The sequence below is a fragment of the Botrytis fragariae genome, assembly GCF_013461495.1.
Source record: "Botrytis fragariae strain BVB16 chromosome Unknown tig00000075, whole genome shotgun sequence".
Taxonomy (NCBI): Eukaryota; Fungi; Ascomycota; class Leotiomycetes; order Helotiales; family Sclerotiniaceae; genus Botrytis; species Botrytis fragariae.
The window spans coordinates 2359819-2382825 of record NW_023500995.1 but is presented as its reverse complement, the minus strand read 5'-3'; the positions used below and the strand labels follow the sequence as shown (position 1 = coordinate 2382825).

At 40.9% G+C, this 23007-nt stretch overlaps 10 protein-coding genes across 10 annotated transcripts; 6 read left to right on the top strand and 4 right to left on the bottom strand.

The window, feature by feature from the left end:
* Positions 1–2060: 2060 nt before the first annotated feature.
* On the top strand, positions 2061–2807 carry Bfra_006196 (putative cytoplasmic protein; the record flags this gene model as incomplete). Its single annotated transcript, XM_037336569.1, has 1 exon — positions 2061–2807. One exon carries the CDS (start codon positions 2061–2063, stop codon positions 2805–2807), a length of 747 nt encoding a protein of 248 aa, XP_037191779.1.
* A 270-nt stretch (positions 2808–3077) lies between these two features.
* Positions 3078–3450, bottom strand: Bfra_006195 (putative ribonuclease h2 subunit c protein; the record flags this gene model as incomplete). Its single annotated transcript, XM_037336568.1, has 2 exons — positions 3078–3131; positions 3244–3450. 2 exons carry the CDS (start codon positions 3448–3450, stop codon positions 3078–3080), a joined length of 261 nt encoding a protein of 86 aa, XP_037191778.1.
* Positions 3451–5877: 2427 nt separating this feature from the next.
* Positions 5878–7600, top strand: Bfra_006194 (putative cyclopropane-fatty-acyl-phospholipid synthase protein; the record flags this gene model as incomplete). Its single annotated transcript, XM_037336567.1, has 3 exons — positions 5878–6285; positions 6347–7270; positions 7337–7600. 3 exons carry the CDS (start codon positions 5878–5880, stop codon positions 7445–7447), a joined length of 1443 nt encoding a protein of 480 aa, XP_037191777.1. The 3' UTR covers positions 7448–7600.
* Positions 7601–7890: 290 nt separating this feature from the next.
* Bfra_006193 (putative rna exonuclease 4 protein) lies at positions 7891–8889 on the bottom strand (the record flags this gene model as incomplete). Its single annotated transcript, XM_037336566.1, has 1 exon — positions 7891–8889. The coding sequence occupies one exon, from the start codon at positions 8887–8889 to the stop codon at positions 7891–7893; it is 999 nt and encodes a 332-aa protein (XP_037191776.1).
* Positions 8890–9220: 331 nt separating this feature from the next.
* Bfra_006192 (putative histone acetyltransferase esa1 protein) lies at positions 9221–10935 on the top strand (the record flags this gene model as incomplete). Its single annotated transcript, XM_037336565.1, has 3 exons — positions 9221–9306; positions 9365–9392; positions 9535–10935. The coding sequence occupies 3 exons, from the start codon at positions 9221–9223 to the stop codon at positions 10933–10935; spliced, it is 1515 nt and encodes a 504-aa protein (XP_037191775.1).
* Positions 10936–11790: 855 nt separating this feature from the next.
* On the bottom strand, positions 11791–12949 carry Bfra_006191 (putative glycoside hydrolase family 45 protein; the record flags this gene model as incomplete). The annotated part of the gene is made up of 2 exons (XM_037336564.1): positions 11791–12466; positions 12543–12949. 2 exons carry the CDS (start codon positions 12947–12949, stop codon positions 11791–11793), a joined length of 1083 nt encoding a protein of 360 aa, XP_037191774.1.
* Positions 12950–15117: 2168 nt separating this feature from the next.
* On the top strand, positions 15118–15444 carry Bfra_006190 (uncharacterized protein; the record flags this gene model as incomplete). Its single annotated transcript, XM_037336563.1, has 2 exons — positions 15118–15146; positions 15285–15444. The coding sequence occupies 2 exons, from the start codon at positions 15118–15120 to the stop codon at positions 15442–15444; spliced, it is 189 nt and encodes a 62-aa protein (XP_037191773.1).
* Positions 15445–16785: 1341 nt separating this feature from the next.
* On the top strand, positions 16786–17919 carry Bfra_006189 (uncharacterized protein; the record flags this gene model as incomplete). Its single annotated transcript, XM_037336562.1, has 1 exon — positions 16786–17919. One exon carries the CDS (start codon positions 16786–16788, stop codon positions 17917–17919), a length of 1134 nt encoding a protein of 377 aa, XP_037191772.1.
* A 549-nt stretch (positions 17920–18468) lies between these two features.
* Positions 18469–20290, bottom strand: Bfra_006188 (putative afln vera monooxygenase protein; the record flags this gene model as incomplete). Its single annotated transcript, XM_037336561.1, has 3 exons — positions 18469–19525; positions 19626–20122; positions 20177–20290. 3 exons carry the CDS (start codon positions 20288–20290, stop codon positions 18469–18471), a joined length of 1668 nt encoding a protein of 555 aa, XP_037191771.1.
* A 2188-nt stretch (positions 20291–22478) lies between these two features.
* On the top strand, positions 22479–22901 carry Bfra_006187 (putative beta exoglucosidase protein; the record flags this gene model as incomplete). The annotated part of the gene is made up of 1 exon (XM_037336560.1): positions 22479–22901. The coding sequence occupies one exon, from the start codon at positions 22479–22481 to the stop codon at positions 22899–22901; it is 423 nt and encodes a 140-aa protein (XP_037191770.1).
* Between the last annotated feature and the right edge of the window lie 106 nt (positions 22902–23007).

Sequence of the window (23007 nt, the reverse complement as noted above, 5' to 3'; positions counted from 1 at the left end):
TTATTATAGGTTTCTTCCTTACTTTCATATTGAATCGCTTCGTATTCCCTATTATTTAATCTCTTTTTGAATCTTTTAACAATTCTTGTAAGTATATCCTAACCTATAAGATTCATATGATATATGATTTATATCATAATATACAATATACTTTCGTATACAGGGATTTGATATAATCTTAATCGATTGACCTCTCTTCTCACTAATCTGAATATTAAATCGATATTTTGATCTTCAATTTGAATTAGATTCGGATTCGTATTTAGTCCTTTCTCTATAATAGCACTTTGAATATAGATCGGATTCCAGGCTTCTTCAAAAGTAAGATTGGAATTCCTACTAATAGCTTCTGAATCAATATTATAATATATAATTAAACTATAATTAGAATCTGATATGCCTAGTGAATCCAATTAGGCTTGGCTTTCAGTTCCTTGAGCTATTAGATAGTATTTGACCTTTATTGAATATACAATAAAATAATATAAATTGTTTATATATCTTTCTCTTCTTTTTTCGTATTGAATTATATCATATTCCCTATTATTTAATGTTCTTTTATACCCTTTTATTGTTTAATCGGGGAAGTCTTCGATTAATTCCATATATATTATAGGGTCGACAGTGTATATATAATTCGCAGACATATATAAGAATCAACAAGAGTTCGTATATAAGCAACAACTAGCTTTATACCTCCGGTGAGGTGTGATATTTAACTCTATTATACCCAGTGACGTGTAGTAAAGGGACTACTATATACCCAGTGATGTATAGTGTTGATATTATATATATCTAGTAACATATATTGAGAAAGCTTATTTGCACCTGGTGATGTATAATATTGATGATATATACATCCGGTGATATATATACTCCTTTTTATACTACCTAGTAGTACGACAAGGGTATTATATATATATATGGGTGTATATATATATATTTAAGATTTGAATAAGGATTTAAGGTCAATGTAAATTCGTATTAGCATATAGGATTGCTTGTATAATGTATGAGGCGTCTTGATTGAATGAATTTCTTTGTATTCTTTGCTTTTAGGTGCGAAGTCGATTGTCTTTCGGCTTTTTTACTCTTTTCTTGCTTTTTCGACGCGTATTGGTATATGTATTGCGATATGCATATGCTTCTTTTTAGTCGTATATATGAGTTACCAAGCTCATAACCTATTGTAGATCATAGACTAATAGTATAGTATAGAAGCTGGCTCTAATTAACGACTAAAATGGATTATATAAGCAGTGTGACACGTGATATTAAAGAATCTGTATTGAAAAAAAATAGTGATCTCTCTTATTCTACATTCAAGGGAAAAAAAGCCTCTTTTTATGCTTTTTCCTTCTAATTCAGTATTTCCGCTTTCATAAATCTCTTGTAGATCTCTTCCTAATCCGTCCATTCTTTCGAAATAAAGCCCCTTTTTGTTTTCTTTATTTTATAGCCGTTTTCGTATTTTATGGCCGTTTTCGTATTTTATGGCCGTTTTCGAATTGATGGTTGTTTTCGGATTAATGGTTGCTTTCGTAAGCTTATAAGCGACGATCATATGATCTGATTATATAATAAGCTAATATTAGATTGAATGCCTTTAAAAAGATATATATATTATATTATTTTTTAATTAAAACAATAGAAACAAAGCAGTCGCGTTATCAAATAGTCTACTATTCAATATGACTTGACACTCTCAAGAATCCAACAGATGACAAGTATTGAATTCTATGCATAAACTTTTGGGTCAATCGCTTGCTTACCGTCCAACTTCAATCAGTTAATATGAAGCCAACTTAGACTTACAATACGTCATACCTAGCGAGATAGTTGGACTTCATTGCCTCCTCTTTCCAAGGGCAATGTTGTATCACAATCATATTCACCGCCTCCAATCCATTTTCAAAAACTAAATCCATTCACGTCCTCAAGATATGATACTTAACTTACTGAATATACACAATATAGCACCCAGGAAGAAATTAAACATTCACAAGATATTTTACACTTCACAGGCACAGTTTTCAGCTTCCGGCAAAGTAACCATAACAATGCCACCACGTTCCTCCAAATCTACCGATGTTGTCCTCCTACCTTCTCCCGGCCAATTTACCCGTCCTCCACCATCTCAATATTACACCTATCGTATTCAGAGAGGGGAACAGGGAGTTTTAACGTATGAGCCTTACAAGTCCTATCTCCTCCCCCTTTGGCGATTCCGAACTCCCTCGATTGCAGAAAAGTCCTCGAAAGCCTTGTACGAAGAATTTCTACGTTTTTACGAGGAAGATGATTTTGTGGGTATGGATATGAGTAGAAAGTTTATACAAATGGGTATGACGCGATCGAAACGTTATGCGAATCATAAAGGGGGACGAAAATACGATATTGGAAAGGATGGGCAAAAAGAAGAAATAGAAAAGAGTCAAGGGCATGAAGGTCAGGAAGATAAACTGATTGCTAGTGGCATATTTAAAGAAATGTGGGAAAGGTGCCGCGGGCATGAAGGGTACAAAGCTTTGAAGGAAATGTTTCAAAAGGAGTTGAAGGACTGGATAAGTGTACACGGAGAGAAAAAACGAAATGAACAAGAGGGTTTGAAAGTTAAAGAGCAGGAACAAAGTGAAGAAAGAAAATATATAAAACAAGAGGGCGAAGATGTAGAGGACTCGACGAATCTTCGACAACGAAAGAGGCCATGGAGTGAAATAAAAGAGGAGCAAAAAATTAAGAAGGAAAATAGTGTAGAGGAAACATCGAGCAACCCAAGAATGAAGCGAAAACGAATCGATCTTTGATCTGCCGCTATGTGTATACCCTCCGCTTGATTGTGAATTTCATATCATATCCTCATTCGATCTTTGAAGTGTCCAGTAGCCTTCCAACCCTTTCCATTGTACTCCAGCAACGAAAATTCAAACGACTTGATGTTTTGTTTTGCGATCCTGATTCAATAAAAACTTAAATGTAGTATAATTCTGGATCCAACAGAGAGTAACAATCGATGCATCCTTTACCAACGCCATAGAACTCCCCTGTATCCTATTATCCAAAATATAGAGATTCATTTATGAATTCGACTTTTGGTCCTCCTTGCTAATCTCGTCCTCGCAGCCGTGGATCTATGGGCAAGACAAATTAGCACAATCCGTTCGACTTATCTCCCCAGCCCAATTCTATCATTGCTCTTCTCCTGCCATTCCACTACCAAAACAATCGAAAGGGAAAACATACCGCGCTCGCCCATGCCATCCACTCTTCCATTCCTCTGACGACCATATCACCACTCGCATCAACCAAACACTCGTGCCCCCATACCGTCAAGTCATCAAAAGTGCCTTCCTCATCCACTATCTTCGTTTCAATTTCCTTTTCTGCCACTTCATCCTCGTCCTCCTCGTTCTCTCTTCTCTCATCCTCAGTGGTGGATTCTCGTGGCATGATTTCTTCGCCCACTCTTAATACAACCCCCTCCATCCTGCCGGAACCTTAACCTTCCTACCGATCAATCTTCTACCTCTGAAATATGACACCAATTCTTCTTTTCCCCTTTGATTCTTGGTAATTTTTGGATCCCAATGTCTTTTTTCGATCCGAATTGGGGCCGTGTGATTTATGCGACATGGGATGAGATTAGGTGTGTGTTTTTTCGAGGATTTTGAGGAAGATTGATTAGATGGACGGATCGCGAGCATGATGCTTAGGATCTTTTGTCTTTTGCGATATGTGTGCGAGGATAGTCTCTCGTGATTGAAGTGTGCAAAGTCGGTTTGAATGAATTGAATTGATGTATGTTTGCAATAGAGAATCAAAGTTTTTGACAATCTGTACGAGTATGCCCGTGAGAGACGCGACTTTGACGCGTTTGCGATAAAGTACTTGCGATTGGATCTCAGACTGCCTCACCCCACTTAAGCTAACATCATGTTACAGACCGAGCTGCCGAATAGTTCAGCAGCATTCGTTCAGATTGCATCCAGACTCGAGCCAGATTTGATTTGTATTGAACGAAGCTTGACTTTTTTATTTGATATTTGTAGGTCTATGATACTCTCCAGTAGGTATACAGAGTGAGGATGTATGAATTGTTATCTTCTCCATACTTTGATTTATAATCAAATCGATTACTCACACATCACCATCTATCTCATCTACACTCTTCCTTCGGGCGACTAGATCCGTGTTGAACATTGTGATGTTCTCTTTTCCGTACCCAACACCAATGGGAACACGTGATAGATATATATACATATACACGAGGATGTCGGTATGTATTGTCGTTTCTTTCCTTCTCTCTCAGAAATTCTACTCATCTCTATGTTCAAGCCATCCTCTCATAACGAGGTAGGCATAGGTAGAGTCCATGATACACTTCACCCTTTTCACATGCCATGCAACATACAACATTGTCTTACCAATACAAACCGTCTACGCCTTCTACTAATTTGTTCAAGGTATATCCTCCGTACCACAACAGAATCCCTCACGTCTTCCTCCCTACCAAAAGACAAAGACTTTCCTTTCCTGGCCAATTGAATATCCTCCGATCCGTAAAGAGTGGCTCGGGACGTTGTCTATCGGAATTGACCCCTGGCATATTACCTAATCACCCACATTTTCTTTCAAATGCCATATCCCAAGGTTACGTTTCCCATGCCTTCCACTCTTGCACTCTTCCACTCTTGCCTTCGATTCGGACTTTTATTTGGAAGAGTGGAAAAGATGTATTCAAATCGTTCGCGCCGGGAGTGTACGGACTCCGATGGTATCGTGCGATAAGTTTCATTGGGAGACATCCTGTGGGAAATGTATCGATATGTCGATATAAGATACGGGAAAGGATCAATTGATGATGTCAAGACTTTGGTATCATAATCAGATGGATAGTGCTAGGTAGGCGGGCACACCACTCATATCGATTTACTACATCTCTTCTTTTTCACACTAGCTACATTTCGCTTTGTCTCCCCGGGCTGAGCCTTGTTTATACGAACACGTTAATCATTACACGAAGGATACAAGTTCATAGCCACAGCCATACTCACAGTCTCACACATGCTTGGGGTTAGCTGCTTACTAGGTGTGTGCTTGGAATTGCCTGCGAGTATGGTACGTGCAAAAACAAAAGAAAAGGTCTAAACTCCTTATATTTACATCTTACTATTTAATCTGTTGTCCTTCCACCTTCCTTCAAGCCAAAAAGCTTGATCAATTGATGTCTGTGTTCAAAGTCCAAGCACATCCTAATATCGATACATTCCACACAGATCTCCCGACAAGATACACTAATAGCGGGGCTCCCCATCTGCATGAACTATTTTCACCCCTCCCTAAACCACATGCTTACTAGCCCTTGTTTCCTTTCCATGTACTCAAGCATTGCATGTTTGGCGGTCTTCGGGAAACATCGTCATCCGGGCCCTTCGTGCTTCGCTCTTTTTTTTTCTTTTTCGGTTTTGATCTAGATTCATAATGTGAGTATTGCCTCTCTCTTTACATCTCTCTCCTCGACTTTGTATTGTGTTGTCTTGTGCTGATATACCGTATCAGTGACAGAGAGATAGATACCAATTCCTCTGCTTCCTCTCCATTCCCTTTTGAAAGTAATCCCAATCACATCAGTGGTTGTGCGAAGCTCAAGCTCAGCATCTAGCGTGGTGATAGCTTAGTCTCCACAGCAGAAAAGGTTCCCACCCACGGCACTACCCATCTAGTACCTCGACCGAGTAAACAGTTTTCTCTCCCTTCACCTTCCTGTCATTTCAGTTGATATTTTCATCCCTTCTGCTCTACACGCGCAGGTCGTTAATACAATAATTTCCGAAGTTTTTCATTTGAATGTTCTCAAACAAGCTTCCTACCACCATAATGGCTTCCTACCTCCCTGACGCCATCACCGCGCCCGTAACGAAGAGTACCGATTATCTCAAGAGTACAATCGGTGGTTTGACTTGGGGCCCAGCTCTTTCTGTCTCAAAAGCTGCTGTCACCTCATTGTTCGGACGAATTGAGCGTGGCACACTGCTCGTTACCGATGCCGAAACTGGAAAAACCATATGTTATGGAGCGAAGATTGCAAAGGAACGCAAGGCCAATGGAGTGAACGGCGCGAATGGACACCATAACTCGCGCAAAGCTGGTGCAGCAAGAAAGATAGAATTGAGAGTTATCAATCAAGCATTTTGGGTGCGCCTATTCTTGTTTGCCGATATGGGTTTCGCGGAGGCGTATATGTTGGGAGAAGTGGAATGTGATGACTTGACTGGATTTTTCGAGGTAATTCAAGCTTCCCCCATGCCACGCGATCTCACAATTTCATACTAAAAGCCATCTCTAGCTTTTTATCCAAAATCGTAATCAACTGGCAAATGCCACAACTCTAACCTCCTCTATCGCCGCCACTATTACAGGACTCGCCCGAAGCACCAACACTTTGTCCAATTCTCTCCTCAACGTCTCCGCGCATTACGATATCTCTAATGAAATGTTCGCTGCATTCCTTTCCGAAGATATGACATATTCATGCCCAATATGGAAGTCCATTTCCAGCGCTTCATCCGAATTTGACGAGGAAACACTCGAAGAAGCGCAGAGAACGAAACTCGATCGATTCATAGACGGGGCAAAAATCAAACCCTCAGATCATGTATTAGAGATTGGTACTGGATGGGGTTCATTTGCCATTCAAGCCGTTAAACGAACAGGATGTCGTGTAACAAGTTTGACCTTATCCGTTGAACAAAAAGCCTTAGCCGAAAAGCGCATTTTCGCAGCCGGCTTCGCGGATAGAATTGAAGTGAAACTTATGGACTATCGAGCGCTACCCGTCCCAAAACAACCTTATGACAAGATAATTTCCATTGAGATGCTCGAAGCTGTTGGGGCAGAATACCTGGAAACGTATTTCTCCTGCATCCATCGATTATTGAAACCAGATGGAATTGCCGTGTTCCAATGCATTACTATGCCAGAGGGTCGATATGAGGCATACGCAAAGGGTGAGGATTTCATTCGAAAATACATTTTTCCGGGTGGCCATCTTCCTTCCATTACACAATTAATTGATAATATCACCAAAGCCTCAGAAGGAACACTGGTGGTTGAAAAGGTGGAGAATATCGGAGGTCATTATGCGAAGACGTTGCGATTATGGAAAGAAAAGTTCTTGGCAAATTTTGAGTCAAGGATTAGACCTGCCTTGATGGCGGAGCACGAGGAGATGGGTGAGAGAGAGGTAGAAGTATTTAGAAAAAAGTGGGAGGTACGTATTTCCACATCCACCATACAAATTTATCCCAACATCGCATGCGCTAACATGCTCACACAGTACTATTTCACATATTGCGAAGCAGGATTTGCAACAAAGACCCTTGGAGATGCAATAATCACAGTGGGTAGAGAAGGAGCATTGGAATTGATGGATGGTATTCCCCTATAATTTCGAGATCCGGGTTTATGTTGAGGTTATTTTCTTGTAGCGCTTGGAGTCGGTGGATGGGAGGGGTAATGAATTTCTCTTCTTTCTAATTTTCAAAAGTCATAGAGGAATTGGCACTGCATTAGAGTGGCAGTGTGTTAGATCATAGAGACTTGACCTTTTTGTCATGGATAACTTATAGTATATGATTAGTGCTGGCTTTTCTTGTGCTTGCTAATGAAACAGTGCCCGGCTGGGATGTAATTGTTTTATTGATGCTCGTAAAAGTGTCTTCGAATTTTGAAACCATCGCTCGAGTTGATGCGTCTCTCTCTTAACGCCAGCCAAACTCCCAACTCCATTGAATACCAATATTTACTTGAACAATGCTCTTGTCAAATTTTTTACAATAAAGTAGAGTCCCTGCACCATTACCAATCAAATGGTGGTGATCCTAAAAATCTTCAACGCTTCCCTTTCTTCTTCTTCTTATTCGGCTTGGACTTCGAAGACACACCGGAGTGTGGAGGATGATGCTTTGCATGTTCAATATCGAAAGCCGATTTGTGTTTCCTAAACAGAAGTATAGTTGCTCTTGCATCCTCAATACTAGAATGTTCACCACCTTGTATATCCACACCCAGAATCTCCTTTGACAACTTCTTCAAACTCGGTGTCCTCCCATTACTGTATTTTCTGAAGCCCGAGAATTTCGACGTATCTCGTATGTCTCTCTTTGGGTGGCTCAGTATCATGGCTTCCAAATCATTCTTTATCGCATGTCCCACCAATATCCTTCCCTTCAAAATCTCGGCCACATCTCTCTGCACCACATCAAACTCCCTCGCCGTCGCCATATTTTTTGTCGAAACACCAGAAACATGAGTTCTCCAATCCGTAACAAACTCTTTGGGTCGCACAAAAGAATCGTATATCTGCGTGCCATGGAAATTGACAATGCTAACTCGAGCCAATACCGATCTATCTTCGGAACCTCCTACACCTACCATCTCACAATCAATTCCAATGTATTTCCCTATATCGACGTCTTCTGAAAGCCCGCCATTGATTTTATCGGCTCGAGCACCTTGAATGGTAGTATCTTTCAAACTCCCTCCGTAAGCTTCCGCAAGATCTTTCGCCGATATATCATTGTCTTCCGCCCAGAGTGCTAAAGAAGCAGACGGTGCATTCTTAGGAAGTGATGTGTCATCTTCTGTTGAATCTAAAGCTGGCGAACTTCCCATTGCTCCCATCTTTCCCTTGCCCAAAGTTCCCTTTGCGTCTGCAATTGGTCGAGATTTCACTGCGATGCCTTCTAATCTTCTGCGCTTTGCGATACTATCTTTCGTTCTTTCCGAAGGTTCTGCAGCTTTTCGTTTCTTCGCATCTGATTCTGGTTTGGGGGCTTTCTTTAATGCTGCTTGAAGATTTTTCCAATTACTTGATAAAACAGGTGCCATGACTTTTTCTTTGCATATTCCGTTGTTGATGTTGTCAAAATGGTTGCCAAAAGAGATAAAATTTGAGGGTTGGGTTTTCACAAAGTAAATAAAATAAATGTATTTCGATAAGGCAAGGCTCTGGCTGATAAAACCAACTACTAGGTAGCTAGGTGGTAAGGTTATCGAAGGCTAAAGAAAATGCAAGAACATTATTTTTACAGCCTTGTTTTGTCAATTTTGCCCCTCCAAAAAGAAGAATCAACAAGCAACTACATGCTATAAGTGATAAATCAATCAAAATCAATCACAAATCAATTCATAACCATCAAAATAATTAGTAAATTCCATCATGACAGGTCCGTCGCAAGATAAAGATAGTTCTGTAGGAACTCCAGTGCCTAAGCAGAAGAGTAAGGCGACAATTGATACATTGGGGTAAGTTCTCACACAATATCACGGTCGCAAGATTGATGGTGCTAACCAATGCCTGTAGGGTAGGATGTATAGCAATGGTACAGAAGGTTAGTAACCACATGTATTTGCTTCACCACTTGAACATCAATCATCCTTTTCTTGCCTCTACTTCTATTTCTCCACGTTTTTGGTGGCAAAGAACTTATTTACTTGCTCTACCCAAAAATCATTATGCTAATTCCACATCAGGATGGTGCACTTAGAAGAGCAGAAATTCTAAGTATAAAAGAGACGAAAAGTGGTCGTCAATTTTATTGCAATTTCGATAATTTCAACAAACGTCTAGATGAATGGGTACCAGCTATAAGAATAGATTTTACTCAAGATGTTGAATGGCCAGCTCCAGAGAAACCAAAGGAAAAGTCAAAAGCTCCTCCAGCTGGGAAAAAGACGACCGTTGCCAACAAGAAGAATCAAAAACGACCGACTCAAGCAAGCAAAAGAGAAGATTCTGTAGTTTCGGAATCAGGTTCAAATGCTCCTCCGTGGTCTGAATTCGCGGAGTCTCAAAGGCAGACCCCAGATGCTGATGGAGATGCAAAACTTACTATGGCATTAGATCTCGATGCTACTCCTGAAGCTAATGATCCCATGGATGTCGATGAAGCTGCAACTGAAGCAGCGAATGCAAAGAATGAACCTGCTCAACACTTCAGTCCAAAGGAAGAAATCGAAAAATTACGAACTAGTGGCTCAATGACTCAAAATCAAGCCGAAATATCACGTATCCGAAATATTTCCAAAGTTCAATTCGGTAAATTCGAACTTTACCCCTGGTATTTCTCTCCTTACCCGGAAGCATTCACTCAAGAGGATCTCATGTACATTTGTGAATTTTGTTTGTCTTATTACGGAGACCTCAAAGCCTTCACTCGTCATCGAGGCAAGTGTACATTACAACATCCTCCTGGAAATGAAATTTATCGGGACGACTACGTCTCTTTCTTTGAAATCGATGGTCGACGTCAACGAACTTGGTGTCGAAACTTATGTCTCATATCCAAAATGTTTCTGGATCACAAGACTCTTTACTACGACGTGGATCCTTTCTTGTTTTATGTCATGTGTTCACGAGACGAAAAGGGATTTCATTTGGTGGGATATTTCTCAAAAGAAAAGGAAAGTGCGGATGGTTATAACGTAGCTTGTATTCTGACACTTCCGCAATATCAACGTAAAGGTTATGGAAGACTTCTAATCAATTTCTCCTATGAGCTCTCGAAAATTGAAGGAAAGCTCGGCTCGCCCGAAAAACCCCTATCTGATCTTGGTCTCCTCTCATATCGACAATATTGGACCGAACGCATTGTTGAAGAACTTTTGATTCACAATGAAAAGGACGAGAGAATTAGCATAGAAGGTTTATCGCAAAAACTCAATATGACGAGTGCTGATGTGGAACATACACTGCAGGCGCTGAAGATGCAGGTTTATCATAAGGGAGAACACAAGATGGTTTTGCCGACTGCATTGATCAAGCGACATGAGGCAATGAGGGAGAAACAGAAGTTGAAGCCGAAGAGGGTGATTGATCCTTCAAGAATTGTTTGGAAACCGTTCAAGTTGGTGGATAGAACGTGGGGTTGGTAGAGTGGGTTAAGGGGGCCCGATGGACACTCGATGGAGAAGCTCTTGGCTGTCTGTGAAGATTTGGCGTTGAAAATGGCGTTAAAAGTTCATGATGTATAGTATTTAGCGTGCGGTTACTGGAGAATTAATAAATAGATTTAGACTCTTGGGGCCTATCTACGACCACGCGTCAGACAACCCCTTCGAACTGCAGGAAACTTACCCATTCCATTTAAGTGCTTATTCAAAGGAATTCACATATGTATAACAGCTCAAAGGCCAATAAGGTAAAATACCTCAATCATAGCATCGATGAACGTCGACAAGGTTCTCACAGACAATTCCAAAAAATACAAATGCGGGTCCCAACCCATGAAATGAAGTCTCCATAAAATAAAGTGTTATGGATCATTGACCTGGGTATGTTTGATGAACGAACTTTATTTACAATCTTATTTTGACCATGAGGTGAATATGAAGGAATGATTGGTACGAAGATAAGAAATGAGCTTTAAGGAGATGGGATGATGCTAGAATTTCATATTGGTGTACGGGTGGGTTGAGTATAGTGGAGGAAAGTTGCATTGTGAGAATGAATTAGCAATGTGAGTATTTTGACTGTTTTGCCTATGATGCATTTCACAACATAGGAAATATAGGATATTTCACAAGCAAACGAAGTGGAATGATGTTATCAAAAAATTGATTCAATTCATATTTGAATTTCGCGATTGGGAAAATAATTACAAGAAGGTATCTTTCATCATCTTTAGCCAGTTTCTCTACCCAGCCATCTTCCTCGTGTCATCTATCTCTACCTCTACCTCTACGTTTCATCAAACTCCATTCCATGTCGAAACTCCTGGTTTTCGTAATTTACTCGGCATCGCAAGTATCATCATCGCCAATTGAAGCAGAAGTGGTTTGAGGAGCAGCAACACTGGTCTTTGCGGATTTAGTGGCAGAAGAGTGGGAAGTAACTGCTGGTGCAGAGGAAGCCTTGGAAGAAGGGACAGCTATGTGAGAGACAACTGCTGCAGAAGATGCCTTGGAAGAAGATGCCTTGGAAGAAGCTGCGGAAGTTGGGACAACAGCGGCTGGGCTGGATGTTGCGGAGCTTGGTACTACAACAATCGATGAAGAGCTAACTGAAATTGGGGCAACAGAAGAGGTCTTGGCAGATGTGGCTGCTGCAGAAGTGCTTGCAACTGGGGAAGCGGATGCACTTCCTGAAGCATCTGGAGCTGGCATGCTTGAATCATCAGCTCTCTTACATCCAGTGCTCTTGGTCAATTCTGCTGGACATTCGACTTGTTTGAAATCGACAGTTGGGTTATCGGCACTTTCGAACCAATTGAATCTGAAGTTGCAACCTGGTTGAAGGGCAGCTGGGAAGGTTGAGCAGGAAGAAACGGCGGCGACACCACCATATTGTGCACCCCACCCTGAGGAAGGAGCACCGAATTCGGTTGTACAACCATTGAAGATTCCAACACCTCCACCTGGGATAGCCAAATCAAATTGGTTTGAGCCAAGATCACCACCGGTGTTACTGCATTCAAAATAATGTTAGCAGACGCATTTAGGGCAAAAGGAAGTGATATGAATGGAAACGGCATTGAACGTACGTAGCTTGAACAATCATCTTCTTGCCAGCAAGAGCAGTGCTGGTGAAAGTCAATTCATAACAAGCACAACACCATGAAGCCTCGCTTCCACCAGCGATGTTAACGGCAGCATAACCATATGCCAAATCATCGCTAACTGCCCAAGGGGATTGGTCTGAGCACATGTAAGAGTTTCCACCGTCGCATCCAGAAACAGCGATTGCGGTAGGGTCTGAAAGAGGTGAGTCGTTGACATCGCAGGTTCCGACTGGTCCAGAGCCAGATTCGAGAGTAGCTTTGCCAGACCAGGCGCAAGATGGCTTGCAGCAATCCCAGTAACGAGTGGTGGTACCGGAACCAGAAGCTTGAGCACTAACTTGAAGGAAGAAAGGGAGGAGAGCGACGAGAGTCTTGATTGGGAGCTGCATTTTGAATTTGGTTGTGTGATTGAAAGGGTGGGTAGAAGAATTCTTATTTTGATTTGGTCTCGGACCGGAAAGTTAGATGTGTACTTGAAAAGAGTGAATAAACTCGACTTGGAGTTGTGTATGAAAGGTGCGAAAGGCTTTCGAAAAGAGCGTGATATTCAACAATGAACGTGAGGAGCAAAGGTGCTTGAAGGAAGAAAAGAAGAAGTGCTCATGATAGAGAGGGATTATTCCTTATAAACATATAGGCATACTCCATTAAAATTGTCTAGAAGGTTTTCCAATTAATCTATTCATCTCTCCGATTGTTTATTGGAAACAGTGGCGTATGAAAGGAACGGTAAGCGACTTGAACTTCAAATGAAAACCTAATTGAATGACGGCCAAAATGAATATACCCCTGATCTCAATCCTTGATGACAAGCAAGGGATTAGATGATCGTTTGTTCGGTTCATTCGGATATGATGAATTATTTTAACCGACCCAGTAATATTTAACCATATTTTTAAAGGTTGGGTCTCCTTAATTCATCTCATCGTTGGTACCTGCATATAATTTTTGCGGTCTGTATCTTTCGAGTTCCAATCAAGTGTTTTTTTGGAGATTGGATCATGCCAAGTGATAGGGGAAAAATCGATTGGATGTCTAGACTCCCATGTTTTCTTGATTTGCTTAGAAGTAAAAGCAAATTAGGAGATTGAAGTGGATTTGTGACAAGCCGTGCATCCTGTGTTGTTGCTTTTGTAATATAAATCTGGACTGACTCAGGATTATCCATATTGGAATTGAATTAGGCGCTGCTTCATCCTGAACTTTTCAATTCAAGAAGAAAATACCAACAAGTACTTTTGTTGATACCCAAACTTGGTCAGGTCATTCCATTCCAAATGAAAGATAACCTGAAGGCTGAGGTGAATGTAAACTTTACCGTTGCCTCCAAAATGAGACTGAATGTAAATTCTGTGGCAAAGTACCTAATCTCGTTTCTTGATCCTTAACCTAACAAAAGGAAGCCGAGGGAAGCTTTACATCGTACTCTTTGCCAGCCCCACCATGAATAGGCGCAGCAAGGTAAGCACTTGATTGTAACAATAAATCCACGCATCTACTGTACTTTGAATTAAAATGTGCTAAGCCATTCGATTAATCGTCAATTCGAGATTCATATAGTCAGCCTTGAGATCTTCGATCCACCATTGAATGGATCAAGATCCTAGATGTCAATTGTTCAACTGCTTGAAGTCAGTCAGATTATTCTATACCAGTAATCATCGCGTGAAATGTCGAGTCCGATGATTTCGACTATGAGTGCGGCATCAACACATTCAATGTTTATCCTTACTAGGTATTTTGTACCGAGTTAATGAACTCAAGAACGGATATAATATTGCAAGATTTTGACGGACTATCGCTTTTCTGTCCGAAAGACTTCTTGCTACCGTGGATGTCGCTGTATATTTGATATGTGATTGTAAAGAAGCGAAGTTGGTCAAAGGATGCCAGGATTTGAACATCGCTTTAAGGGGGAAGTATGTAGAAGCTATCAAGGCTGTGAATTAAAATGACGCTCCGCTGGCTCTCCGAGGGCCACTGCCGTGGAGGCAGACTATTTGGGAAGAGATATGAGGAATTGAATGTTGAATGTTGCCTATCTACCTACCTACCTACCTACCCACATAAATACATAAATAGATTCTCGGTAGATTATAATGAATATATAAATGATATCATGTGAATAGGTACGAAATTAGATTCAAAATTGGTAGAGCGGAAATAGATCCGCACGTGATCTGACAACTATCTTTTATCTCTCTCTTATCCTTATCACTAACGCTTTCACGCGCTCTCATTCGTCAATTTTCTCGACTCTGGGGTAAGTACGTGCCCGGTAAAGACGCTAGCTTGAATCGGTGATAGCTCGCGTGTTTTTCAATCATGGTACGAGCTTCCAAACTTATGAGGTCAACATCGAAGCATTTAGCTTTCACATCTTCCGAGGTCTCCTTCATCCGTGTCTCCAAGTATCAACCATCAATCCGCTCACCCGCAACTCATTTGTGGAACCATCTTCTTGTTCATTGTTTATATTCACCTAAAGATCAAAACCACAAGAATAGAATTGTAAAGAATAGTACAACACAACATAAAACAACGCGAAAGCAGCAAAATGGCGCCACCAGCTCGAGCCCTTTTCTCGTATGTTTATCTCCCCCAACCTCCCTCCAATTCTTCTCTACCTTGCTATGTACTGGACACTCGTTGTCTTCAACTCGATCGTCTTCATTAACAAGTGCTACGAATATACATACACCTGTCCTAACTTCACATTCGCAGACGTCAAAGATTGATTCTTGGTACCTTTCTTGGTGGTGGTGCTCTTTTCGTCAGTATGAAATGGAAAGCCGTCATGCAAAGAAGTGAGGCCGCGAAGATTGCTGGATCAAAACAGAATTTTGCTGTTGCTGCTGGTAGAAGCGGTGAGGCTTTGCGATAGCCCTGGATTGGTGATTGATTACTGACTGACGGTGAAGGTGGTGGAATTTGAACATTCTTAAAGGACTCGATCGATGACTAGTCAAAATTATAAATTGGGAGAAAATTGGCACACACGGAATCGAATATTATTACATGGGAGATATGATAGATGATAAACACGCATATACAAATGGGGCTGCATTGGGTTCACGATGAAACAGAGAAGGCATAGTCTAGGGCGTTTGGGAATCATTCTGGTGACGACGAGAAAAACATACAGAAATGCCTTGAGTTGGATGATAAGATCACTATGTTACTCCCAATCATGACATTTGGCTAACATGCTCATACCGATAAAGATTCTGAACCTTCTCAGATACCATTCCTTCCCAAGACTTCACCGGTAGGCTTCTTTTGGGATTTGTGTTTGAAAAGGAAACTCATGTCATTCAAGTGAGAATATGAGAGCATTTCAATCGGTCAATCAATAGAAGTGAGAGAATCAGATTCCGAGTTGAAAAATACAAATTCCGGTCGTCTAGATTCTACTTGAGATGAAAGAGAGATACGCTCATGCGCAGTGTAAAGTTGACTTCAATGCAGTGACAAGGAGCTGATATCTTTCAATTCCATCACACAAGTCTGTCAAAGATAATTCGTTATTTTTCTGTCTCCCTCCTCTCTTTCTCTTTCTTTTCCCCTCTCTCTTCCTCTCTCTTCGTCTTTCTCTTTCTCTTATCCTGTGTATATGTGTAAGTATCATTCGAAGATTCTTAAATGTGAGGTATTCCTTGACGCCTAAGGCCCATGAAGGTGAACGTAACAATTGATTCTGACTTATTATTAACTACTAGCTACCTAGGTGGGTAGTACACTTTCAAGGCTGCTGAGCTAATGTCATTAGCCTGGCGCACAAATTCAATCATCCAAATCCTCTGGGTCAAATCTACTTCTACTACTTATATTTCATATAGTGAGAATATCATCCCATACACGTATTTCCCTTCTCCCTTCAACATTCCTCCTTCATTCTTCCTTCATTCTTGATCTTTCTTTTATATCCATTTTTCCGTAACTTTTAATACACTAATATCATTCTTTGACCTACACAGGATCAATCGTATCGTACGAATTCTCTACATCATTCATTTCTCTCCCAATATATCACTGAGTGATTAATTTGCTCTATATTTCTATAGTACTTTTCATCATTCTCATCATTCTCATCATTCTCATCATTCTCATCATTCTCATCATTCTCATCATTCTCATCATTCTCATCATTCTCATCATTCTCATCATTCTCATCGTTGCCTTCCTCTTGTATATCACGGACGAAAACATCATTGAAAAATTTCAAATGAGTTTTGATCTTCCGGCGGAGATATTGTTGTCAATATGCGATTACCTATCTCCTATTTCGGCAGCTGCTTTCTCCATATCTTCTAAAGCAATATATCATAAGTTAAATGGTTATTTTGCCCGAGATTTGAATGAAGAAGATACGTTAGCGCTACTGGATTTATTGGCTACTGAGGATGAAATCGGCTGCCCATACTGTCTTCGTCTCCATAGTATGTCAAATGCAGAAAAATATAGCTTAGGATCGGTGGAGGAGAGACGCCAATTCCACGAATTGACACCATGCGTTTTATCTTCCTTCAAATCTCTGAATCATAGGCCTGCCAAAGTTTCTGGTGTAATCTTCAAAATGGCCATGAAATGTCATCAGTTTAAGCCAGAATGCGATGAGCTGTTGAAGATATTGTCAAGAAATTCACCAACTCCAGAGATCGATAACAGTGATGGTGTCTCTTGGCAGATTCGGACAGATTGTAAGATTACACAAGGCTTGATGATCTATCGTAGACAGGAATCAGTTCTCTTCTCAAATTTCATGGTCGACAAGAGGTCTTGGCACGTAGATATTGAGGTTTGCGCGCACCTCACTGTAGCTCTGAACGCAGAGCGTGCACGGCTTATGGACTTGGGCAATAAGAGACTATTAAATTCCTTTTCGGAAGTATTACCACTGCCACTTTCACAGCTCCCACATCACATTCAAGCACCACAAACCCCCCTACCAGCAAGACCAACATGTGTCAGATTCAACGCGATGGCTGGTCAGGTCAATGGTAATCCTGATTTCAATTGGCCCGTTCACAGCACAAGAGAACCTTTGAAATGCGATGATTGTCCCACTGAATACTGCCTCGAGCTTGACTTCAACGACAGTCGAGGAGTTTTTGCAACAGTCACTACGTGGGCCAATCTAGGAAGTGGGCCTCATGACTGGAAGTATCTGATGAGAAATGTTGAGCCACATGCTACACATAAGCGTAGTTTGAGTCGAGGTAAAATTTGCTATGGCTCCTCGCACCAGAGCCATTGGTCTGCTTTCCAGATTGAGGAGGATGGAGAGGCTAGCTTGCTTTCATCGGAGGAGAATAAGGAGAGAATGTATCAAGCACAAGTTGACGGCGCTACGTCTTAAGATGATCAAGTTTATTAGGCGTTTGGTGTCAGAGGTCTCTACCTTATGATGTATGGATTTGTTTGGGACATTTGGACGCGGATCATGGCATATTAATGAGACATTTTTGGATTTTCCGGATGGATGGGTATAGTGGCAAAAGCGGTCATTCTATGATAGTACGAATAATCAAATGTTTAATGTAATTCCTTGACTTCCAATATCGGGTACATTGTTTCCGCCTCAGAATCAAGGACACTCCTTCCGTCAGATTGAAATATGCGAGACTAAAAAAATGATAAAAAGTACATTTAACTCAATTCTTGGACAACACGGACGAGGTATCCGATAATTTAGACTGACATATTATATGTAGATTCTTAACGTCTCATAAAAGCAACCTATTTCACAAAGTAAAATCCAGTATTTCAACCACTTTGGATAGTCTAATTGTATACGGTAATCTAAGACTTCTGATTGTTGAATTGCGACCCGGGTCATTCGAAACTCTAGATATAGAGAATAACGAAATGTTTACGATGCTCAGAACAACATCTTACAAAGGAATTATTATGTCGATGTCTCACCCTTTCTGAACCTCACCCTGCAAGGAAATCTGTCTGCAGGATGGGCAGCTCCTCCATCAACCTGATATGATCTTTCTCCGTCTATCTCTTTTATCCCCTTTTTATCCCCAAATTTTTTATCCCATTCTTCATAAGCATCCTGTACATCCAACTCCCTGACGACCATGGACAATATAATTTTCAATTGCATCATCACCAAAGCCTGCCCGATACAATTCCTTGGTCCCAGCTCAAATGGTCTCCATGCTCCCTTTGTATCACAATACAATTCATCACCGGGTTGTGCAAGCCATCTCTCGGGCAGGAACTCTTTAGGACGTGTCCAGTATTTTGGATCACGTTGGATTGGCAAGTGGAGCGTATATACCATGCAATTTTCAGTCGGGTATAAATTTCCCTCTTCGTCAACCAAGTCCACACCTTTGAGTCCTTGTCTAATGCTCGATGCGGGTGGGAAGAGACGAAGGGATTCTTTGATGACGGCGTTTGTATATGGCAATTGATTGACGAGAGTCGAATCCTCTTTGATAAGTTTCGGAACGGCGGTAGTATCAGTCCCAAATACTGAGTTGTGTTCTTGAATGAGTTTTTCGAGGGCGGAGAAATTTTTAGAAAGGAGATAGTAACACCAGGATATGGCACTACCAGTTGAATCGTGACCAGCGAAGAGAAGGAGTCGGATGTTGCGGGTAACGATAGTGCGGAATTCTTGGTCAAGACTGGATGCATTAAGTCGAGTAGGATCAGCCATGTAGTCCTCTATAACCAAATCAATGATCGATTTAAAGGGTTCTGCTTTGTCGTTTAAATGGCCGTTTGTTTCGGAATTCTTAGATATCTTGTAAGCCTCAAAGCGCTTGTCAAGTTCTACGTTGATATACGCATCCATTTTCCGACCATTGCGCCACTCTTTAATTGGACGTACGAAATTGAGCCATTGAAGAGGGTTTACTTCTTGATTTGCTAGTTTACTTTTGATTTGGTTCAACATGGTGTCTGCAAGAGGGTTGTAACCTCTCTGTGCGTTAAGCTTTGCGTTCCTACATTGTGTTAAAATGTCTCACTTCGCCTATTTTGACTCTCCTATTCCACGCACACCACCTTTATATGCAGTGAATGGAACGAAAGGAATTGACTCACAAAGCAGTATTCCCAATCAGATCAATCATGAACCTCAGATTGATACCATCTAGCTCAATCATCTCTCCGCTTCTTGCCTTTTCTCTTAACCCCTCTGTGTAGATTTCAACCTCATCTGTAATACCGGGCACCAAATTCATCAGGTACTTGTTGCTGAACCCCCTGGCAAAAAGACCTCGTAGATCCTTCCACTCATCATGTTCCGCATCAAACATACTGATACCACCTGAAATACTCCAGAACCAAGTTCTCAGAGCATCAGGCTTGCGATATGCTACCGGAGTAGATTGTACGGCTTGATTTGCGAGAAGCGGAGAAGTGATGATTAGGAATGGGGCAGCGAAGGGATATAAATCAAGATAGAGTGCGCCATTGCGGGAGTATTTGTGGGCGAGAGCAGCAAAAAGGTATACTTTTAGTGCATCTGCTGGAAAACCTTTGATAACATTGGCTAGCTCGATGAGATGGCCGGCAAGGAAATTATGGGGTGGCATTGGCTGAGAGGAGAATGTTAGTGTAACAGATCACGTTTGACAAGGGAAGAAACTCACCAAGCCACGAGCTGATAATTTTGTGAAAAAAATCCGCGCGGTATATAGTTTGGGTAGAAGCCATAGTAGAAGAGTAAGAAAGGATAATAACACCGTAGTCCATATGAAGCCCATGGTCGCGTTTTCTCCCGAGGGGCCCGAGGGGATGCAATCAGTCTGGAACTTCTGGATTTTGTACTTGGAGATGTTTGAGAAGATACTGAAGAAGACAATTTAATGAGAGCTGACGGAGTGGCTGGAAGTGATGCGCTGTGAGTACTGCCAATGTACGTATAAAGTTATTCTTTAAGCGCCAATGATGATCTGAGGATATTGTAGTCTCACTGAGTGCAGTGCAGGTGACACGATCACAGTAAGTATCCGTGGACGAAACTCAATTCATCACACCCAAAGACCTTCTTGATGAGGTAATTGAGTTCAATGTGGCATTCCTATTTCACTAGACCTACAGAGCATAACAGAATGTAACCATATCGTCGCCAGAGTGTTCAGAAAAATGCGGATCTGGCACGTTCCAACAGTGATCTGCCAAACATATCAGAATGGAAATGAACAACCCTGTCCTCACGTAATCGAAAAATCGGGCGGAAATTGAGCATTCCTAGAAGGACTTCAATAATTTGGGTCTCCCTTCAATATTATAATAAATACAAACAATCTTAAGTTTTAATACAAAGAAGCCTCAAATTTTTGTTTGGCTTCTTCGGATTTTAGTATTTAATATAGAATAGATTTATAATTCAATTAAAGAAGTTCTTCGAAAATGTATTCAAATTCTGCCTGTTCTTTTTCGCTTATGTAGAAGAGCCTGTCTATCTACATTCCCTCGAGATTTCCCTGACAACAATGTTATTCATTGATTTGACCCATATAAACCTGACAAAATCAAAAGTTTGACTAGACAGAAACTCGTACCACTATAAAGTGTGCAACTCCATTACTGAGGAAACCAGGTTCGTCCTCTTATACTCTGTAATTTACTATCTTGGCACAGTGCTACATGCATCTAGCTTCGGAATTGCGACTGTTACATAAGTTCCTCACGATCGCGAAATTCTAGATAAGTTTGAACATCATAGAATTGCTGATCAGATTTATGCAGGGGAAATGGTTTATTGTCAAGATTATTGATTTATTCACGTTGAAGCTTCTTTTCAAGCTTATACACGGAGTCTGGAGTGATAAGAACTGCACTTTTCAAGCATGGGAAAACTGCGAACTTCATGGAAAAGCTAGAATTTACCCTTATCTTGTATAGGTGGACTTTTAAGGTTCATTCATAGCCATCTCTTGTCGATCTTGTATAAGTATGGTTTTCACATTCTAGATTCAAAATATTCTCGAAATTTATCACTCACGGCTGAATGGACCCTTGAACCTCAAAAACCCGATCCATGAGGCCATCAAGCTTAGTTGACATATTTTGACTGATGTTTGACTTCAAGTCTCGAACAACGCCATCAATATTTGAGGTTCTATCTCTCCCTTTACAAAGGTAGGTCATTATTTGGATGAGCTCTATCACGTTTCGCCGCGGAACTGAGTAGGACAATAGCTCAAGAATCAGTACAAACAAGATTGGCCACTCCCGAAAATCCAAAAAGAATCAAAACGCGTATAGTATCTCCCGACTCTTGTACAACTTCACGGCATATGAATGAAACATTCGATATACTAAATCCCTCAAATTAAGTCATATATTGAGAACACTCACGTTTCAGTATCCTCTGATGATATTGATTCATTCCGAGATATAGATAATATAGTCTTCATAATAAATTAAAGGTCTTCAAATGTAGCTGTTTCGTTTTTGATTCCAAATAATAATTCTTTGGTTTAATGTCGAACATTGAGAAGGGTGTATATTTTTAGTATCCCAGTCCTTCGGTTCTGCTGCAGGGCAAACAGTCGAGGTAACTAGAGCACACCAGTCCACACAATAATTCATCCACGGCTGAACTATGAACTATGAACTATGAACTATGAACTATGAACTATGGACTTCAAAACTCGGCTGAGAATACTCATTACAAGAGCATGTTTTGTTATACCCAGTAAGTACAATCAGGGAACGAAAAGTTAGGGACTGCCGGAAGTTGCTATTGGACAGGTTGTGGTTGACATACGTTCCGGAATATAAGAATACGATATCCGATATATAATATTTCTATTGCAGATGGGATTGAGTAACTTTTTGCCTCTAGTTCATCTGTTAGTTGGGAATCATCATCTATTAACGTTAGTTTGAAGTGGACGGTCGGCAAACAATCAGCGGAAGCTATTGTCACTATTGGACTCCCTCATGTTGAAAGACTGCTTCTTGGGAGAGGCTTTCTGGTCTCCATTCTACGCTGCTGGAACAAACCTCGTCATTGATTCCCACATCTATTTTTTTGCCGCTGCCGGTATCTATTCGCAACATGTTGCCCCAGCCATCTGTGGACAAGCGCAATACACTGCAGGCGATGGCAAATTCCCTGTTTTCATCGGCGAATGGACTTTCCAAACTCTTTACAATAATACTCTTGCTGGACGTAGGGTTATCCACGATACTCAAGTTTATGCTTACCAGAAGTGTGTTTCCGGTAGCGCATTTTGGAACGTCAAGATGGTTAACAACGCTGCTGCTGTTGATGGAGAGGGCATCACTTCAGACTACTGGTCATGGGAGCTCTTAGTTGATCAAGGTATTATTACCCCCACAATCAATGGGTCTTACTTTTAAGCAAGATCCTAGTATCTCGTGGTCGATGGACGATTGATACAACAAGTCGTCGTCTGACTTCTTTCACATGTATATATAACTTTAACGGAAGACCAACTTAATGGAA